This window comes from Narcine bancroftii, chromosome 6, assembly GCF_036971445.1.
Source record: "Narcine bancroftii isolate sNarBan1 chromosome 6, sNarBan1.hap1, whole genome shotgun sequence".
Taxonomy (NCBI): Eukaryota; Metazoa; Chordata; class Chondrichthyes; order Torpediniformes; family Narcinidae; genus Narcine; species Narcine bancroftii.
Window position 1 is genome coordinate 72,694,770 of NC_091474.1, and position 18,807 is coordinate 72,713,576.

General features: G+C 49.2%; 2 protein-coding genes across 7 annotated transcripts in view; both read left to right on the plus strand.

Moving 5' to 3' along the window:
• The first annotated feature begins 2,752 nt into the window (after positions 1–2,752).
• tmem72 (transmembrane protein 72) lies at positions 2,753–14,374 on the plus strand. Of its 3 annotated transcripts, XR_011340154.1 has the most exons (7): positions 2,753–3,028; positions 5,374–5,570; positions 7,973–8,039; positions 8,131–8,202; positions 11,188–11,336; positions 12,177–12,749; positions 14,200–14,374. XR_011340154.1 is itself a non-coding variant. In XM_069885323.1 (6 exons), exons 1-6 carry the CDS (start codon positions 2,946–2,948, stop codon positions 12,608–12,610), a joined length of 1,002 nt encoding a protein of 333 aa, XP_069741424.1. In that variant the 5' UTR covers positions 2,753–2,945; the 3' UTR covers positions 12,611–14,374. The 3 variants fall into 3 exon arrangements, 2 of the variants coding, with proteins under 2 accessions (XP_069741424.1, XP_069741425.1); XM_069885323.1 differs by having other exon boundaries at positions 12,177–14,374; XM_069885324.1 differs by lacking the exon at positions 5,374–5,570 and having other exon boundaries at positions 12,177–14,374.
• Positions 14,375–15,012: 638 nt separating this feature from the next.
• The window catches only part of ercc6 (excision repair cross-complementation group 6), a 63,201-nt gene continuing 59,406 nt past the window's right edge, over positions 15,013–18,807 (plus strand). For 2 of the 4 annotated variants that reach the window (XM_069885319.1, XM_069885322.1), the window contains exons 1-2: positions 15,889–16,078; positions 17,687–18,433. In XM_069885319.1, the coding sequence (XP_069741420.1) occupies positions 17,730–18,433 (704 nt within the window). In that variant the 5' untranslated portion in view covers positions 15,889–16,078; positions 17,687–17,729. Of the gene's footprint in view, positions 15,085–15,460; positions 15,624–15,888; positions 16,079–17,686; positions 18,434–18,807 lie in introns of those variants that run through there. The other 2 variants (XM_069885321.1, XM_069885320.1) reach the window with 2 other exon arrangements.

The window sequence follows — 18,807 nt, forward strand, 5'->3', positions numbered from 1 at the left end:
TGAGCTCACCGGAGCCAATTCCCAATAGTGAAGAGACGAACAGGAATGAGCCAAATGCAAATGAAGAAAAACTCAGAATTAACAGTTTAAACATTAATTCTGTCTACTTCAATTTAACAAACGCCCGCAAGTTTACATTTTAAGACTCTTAATCAGTGATTTTCAAACTTTTTCTTTCCACTCACACACCACTTTAAGTAATCCCTTACAAATCACAGAGCACCAATGACAAGTCATTGGTATGGAAAATATCCTTCAACTCAATGCTTTCCAATAATCTCAATTTCCAAATTAATAATTCACCAATTTATTATCACTTTTATATTCTGAACACAGATTGTCAGAGTTTTATGAGTACAACCTTTGGCTCGTGCTCTATATATGTTCACGCACAATGAAATGAAGGAGGAATTTGAGATTATGCCAGGGTTGAGGTGCAGCGCTGACAGACAAGTGTGTTCCAGCCTGGTTTCCCCTCATGCATTACAGATGAGGGGAAAATTCCACCTTCAGTCTGAAAGTGCCTGGCGTTCCTACAACCTTGATCGCCCCTTCCATCTTGCGCATTGATTGCACATGCCTTGTTTATCATCAACCCAAATGACTCCCCGGCCATGACCAGGTGAAACCAGGCTTTGGAGTTGAAGCAAGTGGTGTCCATCCAAAGTTAATGAGGAGGGAAGTGAGATGCAGGAATCAGTGTGCAATGCTTGGTGATGTTCAGGATGAAGCCAATGACCTCTATTGAGCTGAAGTTGTCCATTTCCTAATGTTCACGGTTCTTAGGACAATCAACTTTACATTTTAAAGTTCTCCCCTAACCATCTCTTCCAGTTCATGACAAGCTGAGATTGGCTTCACCAACCTCATCTGAGCTGTTCAGACTGGGGCTTCAATATCTACACCATCGTACCCAACCTCAGCTACTGTAACAGATAACAATCCCGCTTTTCCTTCAAGCACATGCATACCAAACAACCAGAGAGCTAGTTCATTTCCCAGACTCTGCTTCAAATATTCTTTTATTGCTGTAATAAAACAAATATTGTGATATTACACAGAATTTCCTTTAGTCTACTTTATGGCAGAGAAATTTCCCAGCACCCCTTACAGCCTTTTCAATGAGAGACCCCTCCAGAGACACTGAGTGTCTGTAGATTCGCCTCCAGTGCTCCCACAGACTTCAGTCCGAACCATCAGCAACTCGAGCTCCAGATGCACACTTCTGACATGATAAGGAAGCCTCCAGCACCGTCTCGCATCCCGGTTCCAATACCTGGTACCCCTTCACCCAGTCTCGAGTCAGTCTCCGGCAGTAAGCAGCCTGTGTGATATGAAATAAATGAAACTCAAGATGATGCAAAAGATGCTGTCCAGCTCCTTGTGTTTCTGGTGAAGCAGTGGAAATGGAATTGGCAGGGGCTACATTGCTCAGTCTTTGGTACATCAGAACTGTACCCCAAGACCTGTGACCAAGAGCGACAAAGTCATCTGGCTCATATTAACCCTCTGAGATGCTACTTTTAATTAAACAATATTTATTCATTTTCACAGAGTATGTTCAAGACAGAGGCTGGTATATGGTAGAGTCAAAGGAAATGGGGATGGTGCAGTGACATTAATGGTCGTCCGTGATCGTATCCATGGTGGGGTCAAGTTCAGGTTCAAGTTTATTATTATCATACAATTGTAAAGTTCAACTGGATCTTCAGTCCTCAGTGTAAAAACATGCAAACACATATATAGACATAGCACACATATCAACAAACAATTTACATGCGGCATATATATAAATAATACATTTGTTAAATCGTTGGCAGATTCTCAGATGGTCAGTGTTTGCATTTCATCAGTCATCCATCAGTCCCACTGCCTGTGGGAAGAAGCTGTTCCTCAGCCTGGTGGTGCTGGCTCTGATATGCCTGATCTCTTTCCCAACGGGAGCAGCTGAAAGATGCTGCGTGCAGGGTGGAAGGGGCCCTCACTAATTTTGGTGCATGTTTTGCACTGAGGATCAGAGAACACTGTTTTGTCAGGTTGTACGTACGATCGGATGACAATAAACAATAGTTGGCATTTCCCACTGTGGACGCTGCCTGACCTGCTGAGTTCATCCAGTGATTGTCTTCCGTCCTTCACCAAGCCTGGTCTTCCTCTGTGGGATCACGCTATAAAGCCGGTTCTTCTCCGGATATTTCTGAGCTCGGAGCCCGCTGCCTCCTTCCTGCAGCTGCCCCATTCTGGAATCAACCACCAATTGACCGTTGAAGATGGAGACAACATCAATGCTCTCATGACAAGCAAGAGAAACACCAAAAAGCAAGGGGAATGGAAGGTGAGAACAGAGAAAAAGTCAGGGAAGGTTCACAGCGTCTTGAAGTGGAATTCAGAGGGACAAAGTTGCAAAAGGTTTCTACTTTGTTTTGTCAAAATCCGGAACTTGAAACAACCAGAGGAATTGTTCTGTGCATAAATTTTTATAATCCTTACTGGAGACTAATCTTTGAAACTTAGTCAACAAGCACTGTAGGGTTTTATTCCCGGAGTGTCTGAGGGAGATTTGCAGCAGGGCACTATTAACCTAACTTAGACACTGTTTGTGGGTAATGATTAAACAACTTGTTTTTTTGGAAAACAAACAGTCATTGTCACCTTGGGCAGGTTGTGGTTGTACAAACCGGTTAGATGTGGTGAAGTCCACAGTCAGATGGGTAAAGATTTTTTTTCCAAAACACTGTACGTGCATGGTGGGGCAGAGAGAGAGAGAGAGAGAGAGAGAGAGAAAGGAGGGAACACTTGCGATCCACTGTCTCAACTGGAACATTTGTGACAGCATCTGTCTTCACAGGTGAATGGGATTCTTGTAAATGTCCTGAAGAAACATTTGCTTGACTCACACTGGAGACATCTGGACAGAAACACCTTCTGTTTGATTTTTGAGATCCATGACTGGTTGGAATGGCTACTGCAAGAAGGTGGGCTATGTTGGAGCTCACTTGCAGGATTCTTGGGATTACTACAGCTGCAGGTAAGTGGAATTGCCCAAAGCTGAACAGTTACCCACGGCCACTGGTGCCAGTTACAACAGCCTACTGAAATTTAAACTTGATAAACCGACCAACCTGGCTCCCTGCACCAGTGTCTGTGGCCAACCTGCACTACTGCTCATGGCCAACCTGCGTCAGTGTCCACGGCCAACTTGCACTACTACTCATGACCAACCAGCATCCACTGCCCATGACCAACCTGTATCAGTGTCCACGACCAACCTGATTCCCTGTAGTTTGTTGTAAACCTTTCCTGTTGCAGGAGGTGAGTATTGCATTTATTGTCAAGCCCAAGCTGATTCTGAGAAGGTGTTGGTGAAATGCTTTTGTGAACTGTTGCAGTGTTTCTGGCGAGGGTTGTCCCACTTTGATGGTGGGTTGAGAGTACCCGGATTTCGATCCTGCGACAATGAAGGGATGGGGTGGATTTTCAAGCCAGGATAGTATGAAGGTCATGCCGGTTCTGGGTCCTTCTTGATGTTGATGTCTAGGTTTAAGTGAGAGGCTGCAGGATGTTGTGGACATGGTCCACCTGCTGCTGGGGAAGGAAGTGATAGTTTATGGTGGAGGGTGGGATGACAGTGGAGGGTGGGGTGATGGTGGAGGGGGTGGTGACAGTGGAGGGGGGGTGACGGTGGAGGGGGGGTGACAGTGGAGGGGGGGTGACGGTGGAGGGGGGGTGACGGTGGAGGGTGAGGAGACAGTGGAGGGGGGTGATGATGGAGGGGGTGATGGTGGAGGGGGGTGATGGTGGGGGGGGTGATGGTGGGGGGGTGATGGTGGGGGGGTGATGGTGGGGGGGTGATGGTGGGGGGGGTGATGGTGGGGGGGTGATGGTGGAGAATGGGGTGACAGTGGAGGATGAGGAGATGGTGGAGGGTGGGGTGACAGTGGAGGGGGGATGATGGGAGAGGGTGGGGTGACAGTGGATGGGGGGGGTGACAGTGGAGGTCCTCTGGAGGTCCAAACGTTGTTCAAGTTCAACAGTAATTTTTTGGACCCCCCAGAGGAAACCCATGCAGACATAAGGAGAATGTACAAACTCCTTACAGACAGTGCTGGATTGGAACCCCTGACCCAGTCGCTGACGCTGTAACAGTGTTGTGCTAACCATGAATTTAAACTTCAAGTTTCCTTTAATGTCTTGTAATAAAACAGAACATGTAATATTACATGAAATTGCCTTCTCCCTGACTAAGGCAGACAGAGTCACCATTCGTATCGCCCCGGTGCTCATTACAGTACGAGAGAAGCAAAAGAGAGTCTCTTCAGAGTCATCGAAATGCCATGGATTCGCCTCCAGCGTTGTTCCCAGCCTTTTCTGGTTTTAAATCAGGTTTCCAGAGTATGCAGCGCTTTGCTTTTCTGTAAATTGAAATCCCCCAACTCAGTGAAACATCTACCGTCCAACTAAAATCATGGGTGAAGGGGTGAAAGGGAAATTGCAGCACTGGCTTGTTTAATATGATTGTAATGGGATCAGATGGCTTTTCCGTGCAGGTTGATGCTGAAATGGCCAGTCATGAACCCTCAATCACAGGCACGTTTTCCAATTCCATTCCCCCCCCCAACCCCCACCACCAAGACAAAGGGACACGAAGCAGGAGTTATTTTACATGAGAAAATCCAATGATCAGTCAAGATTCCAATCTCATCACAGGATCCAAATAATGCTTGAAGAGAACTTAAACTTCGCTCTTGGTTTGTGGTGCCAGTTTCATTTCTCACTGAGAGCTCACAAGGCAGGAATCAGTGAGGCATTACCTTGTTTGCAATAAAAGTTTGAAGAAGGTTTCTCAAGTGCGATATAAATTAAAGGCTTTATTTAACTCTTCACTGGCCAAGACATGAAGCAGAATAGTGTGAACCCGCCCGGGTTCAAATCCCGTGCTGCCTGTAAGGAGTTTGTACGTTCTCCCCATGACTATGTGGGTTTCCTCCCACTGTTCAAAACGTACCGAGGGTTGTGGGTCAATTGGGTGTAATTGGGTGGCACGGACTCATGGGCTGAAGGACCTGTGACCATGCTGCATGTCAACATTTTAATATTTAATTTAAAAATATTAAAATTTATTGAATCCATTAGATGTAGATTTATATCCAAAATATTCTTCATAGAAGCACCTCTGTTGTCCAAGTTACTTACACACACACACACACACACACACACACACACACACACACACACACACACACACACACACTTGCACACCCGAACATGTGCACACTAACTCGCACACTAATCTGGGAACAGGTGACCTCCCATGACTCTGAGTAGTCCTACCTTCTCCCCAGCTGCCTTCTGATTTTTAATGGGTGTCTACAGGCCTTGCCACTCCCCAGCAACAGTTCTCAAAGAGAGTTTGTCACCACTTTCTCAAAGACAACTACAATGGAGAGGAAGTAGCAGGAACAGACACATCCCGGAAGATGTCGAGAGGTCACTTGGCCTAAAGAGCAGAAGGTCACTGCAATTCTTACCTGCGTTTATTGCTCTTCCTGGATCTTCCTGCCAAATCTCAGGTTGGTATGATGTGTGTGTGGATGAAGATCATCCAGTGGGAAGTGAAGGGCCCTGTCTCATTGATGTGGGCTGTGACCATAAGGACATCAGCAAACATGAGACATTTCTATACACTGACAGGCTTGTCTGGGGCTTCATTTGGTATCAGGTTACTTGTCAACTAGCTTCATTAGTAGCAGGAGATTTTAAGCTCATATCCTCACAAGATCACAAGGTAAAGGAGCAGAAGGAGGCCCATCGACCCATCAAGTCTCCCCCACCATTCTATCATGAGCTGATCCATCCTCCTACTCAGCCCCACTCCCCGGCCTTCTCCCAGTAATCACTGATGCTCTGACTAATCAAGCACCTGTCAATTTCTGCCTTAAATACATGCAATGATTTCACTTCCACAGCCGCCGGTGGCAACAAGTTCCACAGACTCATGACCCTCTGGCTAAAGAAATCTCTCCGCATTTCTATTTTTAATTGATGCCCTTTTATCCTGAAATTGTGGCCTCTTGTCCAAGACTCTGCGACCGGGTACCATTCAGTGATGGAACCACCAATGTTAGACACACAGCACAGTAACAGGCCACTTCGGTCCACGAGTCCGTGCCACCCAATTAAACCCAACTGACCTTCAATCCCCAGTACGATTTGAAGGGAGGGAGGAAACCCGAGCACCTGGAGGAAACCCACACAGACACGGGAAGAACATACAAACTCCTTACAGACAGGGGTAGATTTCCAGAGGTCCCTCAGGATGTTCGCAGGCACGTGGAAGGATGCTCGCAGGTGTGGTCGGGTACCTGTGGGACCCTGCTGCACTCTGCTAGAAACCCCATCCAGAGAAGAACGATATGATGAGGACTGGATGGGAGGAACTTTTTGAAATCATTTTATTCTATGGGTAACAAAGTCAACGTAGCAATTAGCACAACACTGTTACAGCGCCAGCGATCGGGACCGGGGTTCGAATCCTGCGCTGTCTGCCAGGAGTTTCTACATTCGCTCAGTGTCTGCATGGGTTTCCTCTAGGGGCTCCGGTTTCCTCCCACCCTTCAAAACGTACCAGGGGATGTAGGTTAATTGCATGTAATTGGGCAGGAAAGGCCTGTTACTGTGCTGTATGTCTACATTTAAAATTTTAAATCTTTAAATTTAAAATAATTTAAAGCATACAGCTGGTGAAGAAGTCAAGTGATGTGGAGATCAAGTCAAGTTTATTGCCATCTGATTGCATAAGTACAACCTGATGAAACAGCGTTTCTCTGGTCCTCATTGCAAAGCACGCAGTTACATAACCAGACATAACACACATACAGACAAACAATACACATGCGGGACAAGTGTTCGAACATTCAAATAAGTTAATAAATCTTGGTTCATGAATATGAAAGTTTCAGATGGTCAGTGTGAGCAGTTCCTTTGGTCGTTCACCATTCTCACTGCCTGTGGGAAGAAGCTGTTCCTCAGCCTGGTGGTGCTGGCTCTGATACTCCTGGATCTCTTCCCCGATGGGAGCAGCTGAAAGATGCTGTGTGCAGGGTGGAAGGGGTCCTCACTGATTTTGCGCGCCCTCTTCAGACAACGATCCTGGTAGATCATGTTTGATGGGGGAGAGGGAGATTTTATCTATGGCTTCAGCATGTTGGGAAATATTTCCCCTGGTCACAACCTGCCATCTAGTGTTGACCAGAGTAGTGTCACCAATGGGTGGTGCTGTGACACTAAGGACTGGTTAATGGGCCCAGGCCCAATCTAAGTGAGACACAAAACAAAGGTTTGCAGAAGGTGTGACTGTAGTAAAAACACAGAAATGCTGGAGGAACTCAACCAGTCTCACAGCATCTATAAAAGGCTAAGTTATATTGCTGACATTTCGGGCCTCAGCCATCATCAAGGAACCAGAAGCGGGAATACTCAGAAAGTCTCAGACTGGGGGAGGAATCCAGATCAACATAAGGTGTTCATTGGATCTGACAAGGGAAGGGGTATTGTAAGCATTTATCATGTCCGTGCAGAAGGAGACAGAGCTGGGGAAAGTTGACAGGAGAAATTGGGGCGGGGGGTAGTGTTTAATGAAAGCCAGAGAAATCGATGTTAATGCCATCCAGTTGGAGGGTGCCCATTTGGAAGATGGGGTACTGTTCCTCAAATTTACGGGTGGTCTCAGTCTGGCAGTGCATGGACAGACATGTCGACAAGGGAATGGGACGGGGGATTGAAATGAGTAGCCTCTGGGAGATGCCTCTCACTGATGCAGACAGAGCCAAGGTGCTAGACAAAGCGATCTCCCAGTCTCCCGATGTACAGGAGACCATGATGGCAAAGTTTCAGTTAGGTGCTGTCATTAAGCGGGAGAGACAGAGACTTAACTTGCAGGAAGTGATATGCCATTTGTCTGTTTAACATGTAGTGCTGCTTGGAGTTGGAGTCGGTGCTGCGGTGGAAGGACCATTCACCAAGCTGGCGGTTTACTTACTGTGAGTATTTGAAGGATTTATCGAGTTGAGTTTTTATATATATATAATAAACACAGGAGATTGAAAGGCTAACATTTCTTTTTCCCATCAGCTTTGCAGCAGCAGTTCTTACCATCCTGGAGGGCCCATATTTTATTGACATTGTGCTTGTCCATCACTGCCCGTAAGTAGAAATAGATTCACTTAAGAGACCTTAGCAGTTCCAACACTACAGTGCTCCTGTGACCCTCTGCCACAGGCACGACCATCAGCCTAATAATAACTCTCTGTTATGGGACACAAGCTGCTGCGGCTGAAGCTCGGATTTAATCCATTCTCTGCTCCTCACCATCCTCAAAGCAACCTGAAACATCCAGCAATTAGAAAGAGCCAAGCTTGAATGACGGGTGGACTGCTTCAAACATTCACTGTGAATTGGGAATGAAAGGAAACGTAAATCTTGTCAGGAATTAAATTCCATCTGCCATTCCTTTACCCACAAGGAAATATGCAATTCTGACAAGTGCAGAGTGATGGTAAGTTAAACCAGGGCAGCGCTTGGTAGGGACCATACAACATAGAACACTACAGCACAGTACAGGCCCTTCAGCCCTCGATGTTGTGCTGACCTATTTTTTTTTTTTTCTTTTCTTTGGCTTGGCTTCGCGGACGAAGATTTATGGAGGGGGTAAAAAGTCCACGTCAGCTGCAGGCTCGTTTGTGGCTGACAAGTCCGATGCGGGACAGGCAGACACGGTTGCAGCGGTTGCAGGGGAAAATTGGTTGGTTGGGGTTGGGTGTTGGGTTTTTCCTCCTTTGCAAAAAAAACTAAACCCTCCCTACCTCGTAACCCTCCATTTTTCTTCCATCCATGTGTCTAAAAGTCTCTTAAATGCCCTGAATATTTCAGCTCCACCACCATCTCTAGAAAAGCATTTCAGACTACCACAACTCTGCGTAAAAAATTTACCCCTGACATCTCCCCTAAACTTCCCTCTCCTTCACTTTGTACAGATGTCCTCTGGTGTCTGCTTCTCCCGCCCTGGGGAAAGGACCAGGGAACTCTTGTAAAACTGAGAGACCTTGGGGTGCAGTCCTTAAAAATGGGAATACAGGTCAATGGAGTGGTGAACAGGATGCTGGCACCCTTGCCTTCAGTTGTTGGGACACGAGTACAGGAGAGGGGACACCATGTTCCAATAGTATGGGATGTTGATCAGTCTGTGGGCAGTTCTGGGCACCCAGCTTTCAGACAGAAGTAATTAAACTGGAAGTGGTGCAGAAAAGACTCACAAGGATGTTGCTGGGATTGGAGGGCTTGCATTATGAGGAGAGGCTGCATGCAGAAGGAAAGTAGTCGTGGTCTCCTTTCCCCAGGATAGGAGAGGGCATAGATTTAAAGTGAGGGGGGGGGGGAGAGATTGAAAAAAGGATGTGAGGTTCACATTTTCTCACAGAGGGTGGGAATGTGGGACAAGCTCCCAGAGGAAGTGGCAGGGACAACATTGAAAAGACATTCAAACAGGTACGGGGATGGAAAGCACAGGCCACAAGGAGGAGCTCCGATAAGACAATTTGGACAAGCTGGGCCAAGTTTGCTTGTGGTACACTGCCATGACTTTCTGGACACTGCCTGCTTCCATTCCAACCCCACCATCCTCAAATTATCCAAACATTTCCCATGCTCGTTCATTTATTTTCCCTCATCCCAGTTCCCCAAAAGCCCGCAGATGAACTGACAGCTCTGCTACTCTTTCACAGGTTGATCCTTTCCAAAATATACAACTGTCATGGTGTCATGTCATCTGTTCAATAAACGACTGCTAACATCCCTCATCTCAATGATTGCTGTAAAACACCAAGAGCAGAAACATGTAAAATTATGAAAGGCATAGATAAGATGTTTCCATTGGTAGGGGAGACCAGAACTAAGGGACAGATGCAGGGGAGTAGGTTTAGGGTGGAGATGAGGGGGAACTGCTTTTCCCAGAGGGTGATGCATCTGTGGAATTTGCTGCCCATTGAAGCAGTGGAGGCGACCTCAGTAAATATATTTAAGACAAGGTTGGATAAATTTTTACATAGTAGGGGAATTAAGGGATATGGGGAAAAGGCAGGTGGGTGGAGATGAGCCCATCAGATCAGCCATGATCACAATGAAGGGTGGAGCATGCTCAATAGGCCAGATGGCCGACTCCTGCCCCTATGTACTGTTGTTCTTTGATCACACGCAGCGAGAGACCAGTCAGCTTGTTCCTGACTAAAAGTCGAGCAGCATTCTGTTCCAAGTTATTACATATTTCAAAGTGAAAACCATTCACCATGAAAGTGGAGGCACAGCACTCTCTGTGGGGTCCAGGCGCCCTGTCCGACCGCCATCGGTTCTATACAGGCTTTAAACAGCCCGTTAAAGGAGCCGACTGTGGTTCTATTTAAAAGTACTGTGACCGTGGGATCTGGACCCAAGATGGTGGCGCTTGTGATTGGCAGCGGCCTCGAGGGTTTTTGGACTCCAGGGAAGTGGAGGACTGGTACAGGGCACCAGAAAATAGGGAGACCTCCCCCCCCCCCATTTATGGAGAGGCAGAGGAGATAACACCAGGGAGGGGCTCTGAATGGAAGCAGGCAGTGTCCAGAAAGTCATGGCAGTGTACCACAAGCAAACTTGGCCCAGCTTGTCCAAATTGTCTTATCGGAGCTCCTCCTTGTGGCCTGTGCTTTCCATCAGGCTGCAGGCTGGCTTGAGACTGGCTGAAGGAGTACCAGGTATTGGAACCGGCATCCAAGAGGGTGCCGAGAGCTTCCTGATCATGGGAGAGGTTCGGATCTGCAGCTTGGGTTGCTGGTGGCTTGGTCTGGACACTGTGTGGCTACACAGGCAGTGGGAGCGCTGGAGGCCAATCCATGGACACTCGGTCACTCTGGGGGTTCCTCTTTTGCCTCTTTCTGACTATAAGGGGCACAGGGCAATATTTGCTGATGGCAAACCTTTGTTTGCCTTACAGTGGACTAAAAGAGATTTTGTGTAATATTACATTTTCTGTTTCATTACCACGACAATGAAGGAATCTTGAGTTTTGAAATCCAGCAGCAAAGTGGAATTGGTTTTACATCTTGTCTCTCTCCTGCTGTCACGAAAATATTCAAATGTCTGTTTTTGCTCTTCTAGTTATTCATTTCAGGAAGCAAATAAGAAGGTTTGGAACCTGTGGAAGAAAGCTCTCAGACCCAATGGATTTCAGAAGTTCCTCATATTCATCTTTCTGTCTGTGGCTTGCTTCTTGCATCCCATTCTCATCTGGCATGCAACTATTCCAGGTGAGGGAGGGTCTCTGCTGTTGTCTGTGGTCTGGTACAGGACATGCCAGGATTGGAGGCTGTGGCAGTGAGAGGGGTCAGAATGAGACCAATGGTGGTGCCAACCATCCATCAGGCACACACCGGTCTCACAGCAATCTCGCAGATGATTCTTCCCACATCCTCTCCATCTCCCCCAAGATTCCATCACTCTGCTTCATTCTGGGCCAATTATCCCACCAACCTTTGGCATGTGAGAGAATCCAGAGCACACGGGGCATCTCCAAATCTCTGAAGTGTGCAGCCTCTTGTAGAACCACAGCCAATTTGTACGCAGTCAGGTAATGATTGACTGCAATCCGCATTTCAGTGAAAACTGACCGAGGAATTGTGATTGTCCAGGAGTAGCGCGGTTAGTGCAACGTCCTTACTGCACCAGTGATCAGGTCCACGGTTCGAATCCCACGCCGTCTGTAAGGAGTTTGTATGTTCTCACCATGTCTGCGTGAGTTTCCCCTGGGGGATCCGGTTTTCTCCCACCATTTAAAACATAGGTTAATTTGGTGTAAATTGGGCTGAAATAGCTGTATGTCTAAATTTAAAATTTAAAAAGCACCATGTGGTTCTGTGAACAGTCCTAGAGAACAGAAGGACCTGGTCCACAACCTCATCCCAAAGACCGTGGTACTCTTACTCCGAGGTTGAAGTCCTCTCACTGAGTGACATCAGTTCCATTCCGTGCACGGAAACATCCATGTGGGATGTCTTTTACCATCAGCAGCACCCATGGTTTGGGAATTTCATGCTGATGGACACAAGAAAGATTGCAGCATCCGTGTAACGATTCCTGTCTCCTTGCAGGCACCATGCTGATAGTGAGTGGTCTTGCTTACTTCGTGCTCAACCTGAGGAAAAGGTTTCAAGTGGGCGCTCCTGAGGAGTCGGAGAAGGGGAGAGTTGCCCAGGAGTATGTCACTGCCATGGTCCTCTCAGATGCTGGAGAGACGCAACAGACATACAGCTTCCAACACCATGCCGAGGGAAAAAGATTAGGCCTGATAAACCGCATCCGAAGCCTCTTCAGAGTCAGCACAGATTGCCCTCCGGCCAGTGAGGCAACCAGGACATATCAGGAGTGTGCCGTTGCAACCCCGACTGAGGCCACAACAAACAAAGGCCCGTTGTTGGACAAGAGGGCAATCAAGGTTATTCTCTCCGAACCTGGTGAACTGGAAGAACAGGGGCTGGGGACACAGGAGATCACATCTGACCGATGTCCAATCTTACCCAAGTGAGAGGTTATTTGTGGACTGCAGTCCAATCCACACAGAGCAGATCCTCTCTGAATGAACGTTCCCTCAATGCACTGATGTAGGAGAGAAGGTTAACTTTGTAGAGAACTTCCTGGGCTTCCAATATCTGCCTGCATCACAGGTACTGATGCACCTTTTGCTGTTATCTTGTCGGCTTCCATTTCATGTATAGCGAGTGGCCAAAATTGGCAGCAGAATGGCTGGGCTGTTAGTACATTTTATGATGAATGGAAAATGAATTTTGGTCACAAGATGAGAGACAAGTCCCGTCGGATGTGACCCCACATGGGATCATGGATGGATTTGGCGAGACTGCTCTGTTGAGTCCCCCAGAGCAGCACTGCAGCCTGGTACCTCTGAGTGCTTCCTATACCCCCACTACTGAAGCTGTGATGGTTGCAGATGTGGGACTCTCTGCAGGCATTAGGGCAGATTTCACCTGGCCCCATTGCAGCAATCCTCTCTGATGGGAGATGGATGGAGTAACAAAAGGGGAGCTCCCAGCAGATGTGGAGTTAAACGAGGGGAGTTTGTCCCCTCACCTGAGGGGTTATCACCAGGAAAGGAGCTCTAGTTGCTGTTTGAATCAGGTGCAGCCCTGATTTATCAATGCATTTATAACCTGGCCATAGCTACAGACAAGAGAAAGTCTCCCTCAGTGGATGTCAGTTGTGTTGCATGAGATCTACCCTTTAGCAGTGACAATTAATTACACATAGCGATTTTGTGTAAATGACAGCCCCCATATTTTTGGCTCCAGCCGCCCACCTGTCCAAGCTCCTGACTCCCCAGCTCCCCACCCATCCGAGCTACCAACTCCCTGGTCACCTGCCCGTCCGAGCTCCCAGTCTTTCACTTCGGCCCCAGCTACCCATCCGAGCTTCCAATGTCCCAAATGACACAGGTACTTACCACAGTCAAAAATAGTACGTAATAGTTGACCCCTAAACACTGGTCCACAAAATTACACTATTACATGTTTATATACTGATCGTTGATGGTTGTGAGCAGATGAGGGGGAAGTGAAAATGGGCTCTGAAGACGCTCTTCAGTGTTGCATCTTGTCCAATTCCCCAACCCATTTCTTTTTTCCTGTGTGATGCCCCAGAGTTAAAGCTGGTTCCTTCAAAGAGTTAGTATTTCTGCATCCGATGCCCCCATTATGGGTCTCCTCCACATCGTAGAGCGTGGACGCAGACTGGGACGTTGCTTCATTGAGCACCTCACTTCTGTTTGCCGCAATAATGTAGATCTCCCAGTGGCCATCCAATTCAATTCCCCATCCCTTGCCTAGATGTCTGTCCACGGTCTCATGCACTGCCACACTGAGACCACTCACAAACTGGAGGAACAACACCTCATCTTCTGTCTGGGCCCCCTCTCCATATCCAATTAACACCTTTTGCCTGTCGGTCTGTACTCCTCCCCAGCCACTGATTTAAATACAGGTGCCTGCCTGCTTTTTACTTCTTCCTTGAGGAAGGTCTCAGGCCCAAATAATTGGAAATATATCTTTACCTCCCATGGACGCTGCGAGACCTGCTGATCACTCCAGCATTTCTGTGTTTTAGATCTGCTTCCATTGCCAATGAAAACAAGGTCCACCTCGATCCACCAAAGGCAGTGAAGAGCACGTGGCTTGTTCGCCATTACAGGGCTTGAGGGAACTTGAGCAGAGCTGATTCCTGCCGAGAGATTGATTTTCTTCCAATTTGACATTTTATTAAAACCATAGTTTGCCCCTGGTCTGTGTGTTATTCAAATACTGTTGAAAAATTCTCTGTAACCTACACTTTATCAAAATGAATGTGGTTTTAGATACAGTTTCCCTGCAACTCGATTCTACCCAGTTGAATTGTGTGAGCACCAATATTTTCATTTGCAAAGAAGCAACAGTGAAACTTCACTTCCAGCAAGAATTATTTTCTCTCCCTCTGCACTCTAATTCTGAGATCAGAAGTCAACAGCACCGAGCAAGAATGGGCAGTCTGCTTGACCTGTCCTGAACCTGACGGCAGCCCTGGCCCTACCGGGACAGGGTAGGTTGGGGGGAGACCATGGCAGGTTTAAGGCATGATTGCCCTCTACTGGCCACAGAGCTCACTGCACAGGAAGAATCCGCATCCTTCAGGATTCCTTTACCCTGTCATTAAGCAGGTGTAATATTACACGGAACTTGCTGATTTTCCATCGGCAGGAATTGCCCGCGAATTCCCGTACCATATACCATATCCCTTACTTGCTGCAGCTGAACAATAGTTTATGTTAAATAAATTAAAAAGATAATAAATACCAACTATTGAAAAGCACTAAGTATGCAGTTACCAGAGTGCAAGGCGGTGTTAGAACAGTGCAGACAGTCCTTCCCTGGGGTTGGAACAGGCCCTGGTCAGTGTCACAAGGAGAGGTTCAAAAGACCGATGGCTATCGGAAAGAAACTGTCCTTGAACCGTGAGGTGAGGGTCTTCAAGGCGACTCTGCCGGCGGCCGGGGGTCTCGGAACCGGGATTCGAGAGGGCGCTGAGAGCTTTAAAAAAAAAGGAGGGGGGGGGGCTCCCGAAGGGAGTATGTAATAGTTCCTGGCCCTAACCCTGATGTGTCGGAGGTTTGGACCTGGAGCCCAGGTTGCAGATGGAGGCTGCGGGAGGGAGGGCTGGAGGCGAATCCACGGGCACTCCCTTTTGCCTCTCTCTTGCACTGAGGGGCAACATGAATGATGACCCTTTGTCTGCCTCAAGGCTGGCAGATGGTGTAATATTACATGACCATGGGGTGGGGAGGGGGTGGGGTGGGGAGGGGGTGGGGAGGGGGGGGTCCTTTATGATATTGGCTGCCCTCTTGTGGCAGCGCCTCGCGTCTGCAGCAGTCGATGTGTTCAGAGCCCGTGTTACTTCATAGCCGTGACCCGGGATCAGAAACTCAGTTCGGACATGCCCGTGTATCCCACTTCAACATGAGGTGCCAGCGCCAGCGAGGGGAGGGACCTCAGCTGGAGGTTAATCCAATGCCCTTCCTTCCCAGATTAGCGGATTCCCATCCCACTTCGCCAGGTGTCGCTGCGGCGGGTTGAAGCCGCCAAATGATAATGCGGCGGGATGAGGCCGCCAGGTGTCGCTGCGGGGGGGGGGGGGGGGGGAGGAATGGAGCCGCCAGGTGTCGCTGCGGCGGGTTGAGGCCGCCTCGTGACGCTACGGCGGGATGAGGCCGCCAGGTGACGCTGCGGCGGGATGAGGCCGCCAGGTGTCGCTGCGGCGGGATGAGGCCGCCAGGTGACGCTGCGGCGGGATGAGGCCGCCAGGTGTCGCTGCGGCGGGATGAGGCCGCTGTAGCGAGAGACGAGCCGCCAGGGCCCCGTTGACCACGTCGCGCCGCCTGCCCGGGCCAGAGTCGCCGGCACTGGGGAAGAAACGCTGCCCGGTTGAGTGTGACTGCGGAGCGGAGGGCGGGCAGGTAGGTCGGGTCTCGCGGTCCGGACCTGGAGAAGGGCAGCACCCAGTCCCACCCGGGGCAGCACCCACTCCCCCCGCAGGGCTGCACCCTCTCCCTCCGGTCAGCATTCACTCCCCGACCCACCCCTCCAGAGCATCACCCACTCCCCTCTCGGGGCTGGGCAGCACCCACTCCCCCCCCCCCCACCGGGACCAGGCAGCACCCACGCTCCCTTGGGCAGCACCCACTCCCCCCCCCCCCCCACCAGGACCAGGCAGCACCCACGCTCCCTTGGGCAGCACCCACTCCCTCCCCCCCCACCAGGACCAGGCAGCACCCACGCTCCCTTGGGCAGCACCCACTCCCCCCCCCCACCCCGGGATCAGGCAGCACCCACACTCCCTTGGGCAACACCCACTCCCCCCCCCCCCCCCCCCCCGGGACCAGGCAGCACCCACGCTCCCTTGGGCAGCACCCACTCCCCCTATGGCCGCGATTCACCTACCCATCCCCCCAGTGCCGGACAGCAACTATGGAGGCGAAGGGCTGGCCAGTGCCCACATTGGGACCCTCTGACTCCAAGCTGTCCCTGTGTAATTGGATCATGGATTTCCTCATCTCCAGACCTCATCAGTGAAGATTGGAAGATCTCCACAGTCTCCATCAGTACCAGAGCACCACAGGGCTGTGTTCTTAGCCCCCTGCTCTACCCGCTTTACACTGACAACTGTGTGGCTCGGTACAACAATAACACTATCTTTGCCAATGGTAGTGGTTGTATAAAGGAAGGGGATGGGTCAGCATGCAGGAGGGAGATTAAAAACTTGGCTGAATGATTCACCAACAACAAGCTTTATTCAATGTCACCAAAAGTAAGGATTGTTGACTTCTGGAAATGTAAGCCTGAGATATACAGTCATCGGGGGATCAGAGGTGAAGAGGGTGAGCAAATTTAAGTACTTGGGAATCACTATCTCAGAGGATCAACACACTAATGGCATCGTGAAGAAAGCACATCAGTACCTCTACTTCCTCAGGGGTTTGCAGAGGTTTGGTACAACACCACAAACCTTGGCAAATTTCTACAGAGGTGAGGTGGAAAATGTGCTGACCACCTGTGTCACGGTTTGGTATGGGAACACCAATACCCCTGAGGCAAATTCCTCAAAAAGGTAGTGGACACAGCCCAGGACATCATAGGGAAAACCCTCCCCATTACTGAGGACATCTACGGGGAATGTTGCCGTCGAAGAGCAGCAGCAATCATCAAGGATCCACACCACCCAGCACACACTCTGTTCTCGCTTCCACCATCAGGAAAGAGGTCTCGGTTCCACAAGACTCACTCCACCAGGTTCAGGGACAGCTGCTCCCCCTCCACCATCAGACTCCTCAACAACACACTCAATCAGGGAATCTTACTTTAAGGAATCTTGCACTTTATTCATTTTTTCTCTCTGGATTGCACAGTCGGTTTGTTTGCATTTATTTGTTTACATGTGTATGTTGAGTCAGATATTTTGCAACAAGTGGTAATTTTGCTTCGCCTGCAGGGAAAAGGATCTCAGGATTATAAGTGATGTCATGTATGTACTCCGACAATAAATCTCAATCTGACTTTGTCCCCAGCTCCAGATCCTGCTGTGTGTCGGGCAAACTGCACTCCTGCTACATGCTGATGGAAGGAGCCAAGACCCCCGATGGCCACACCTCAGATGTGCTTCCCACTGCCCATGCAATGGGTCCACACACCCAGGCAGCTGACTGCCCTGTCAGACCATCCACCCTGGCCACCCTCCCCCCTGACAGACCATCCACCCTCCGCCCTGATGACCCATCCACCCTGACCAGCCTCCCCCCTGATAGACCATCCACTCCAGCCACCCTCTGCCCTAATGCCCCATCCACTTTCCCCCCTGACAGACCATCCACCCGCCGCCCTGATGTCCCAGCCACCCTCCCCCCTGATAGACCATCCACCCCGGCCACCCTCCCCCCTGACAGACCATCCACTCCAGCCACCCTCCCCTCTTACACACCATCCACCCCAACCACTCTCTGTCCTGACAGACGATCCACCCTGGCCACCCTCCGCCCTGATGGCCCAGCCTCCCTCCCTCCTGACAGACCATCCACCTCAGCCACCCTCCCTCCTGTCCAGCCATGGAGTGGGCAGAAGCCACTGCAGATAGACCGGCAGCAGATCCAAGCAGTGGGGCAGAGTGCCCAGGTCCTGGAGCTGCAGAGTCTAGGAGTGGACATCTATGACCAAGAGGTGTTGGAGCAAGGAGTCTTGCAACAAGTGGACAAAGCTATCGTCGCAGCCAGAAGAGTCGAGGCAGAAAAGGAATACCAATCTGTGCTAGATGACTTAAGGTATGAAATTTATAAAGTAACACTGGAGAACACGAAATGTTGGTTCTGTATCTTTTATCTTTGCTATATAAGGGACACTGTTTGACCCGCTGAGTTTCTCCAGCGTCGTGTTTTTACTGGAATAAAATGATTGGAATTATTGGTTCTGTGAAGGTCACTACTTGGCTGGTCGGAAAGTCTGACTGTCTGTGTCCTGCTGCACCTGTGCATACAACTGGAATCTGATTGCATCAAGTTTCACATCATCTGATTGTACAAGTACAACCTGATGAAACAGCGTTTGGTGCAAAACATGCAACCAGACTTAACACCCATACAAACAAACAATACGTTTTCAGGACAAGTCTATACAAATAAATAAATCTTGTTTCATG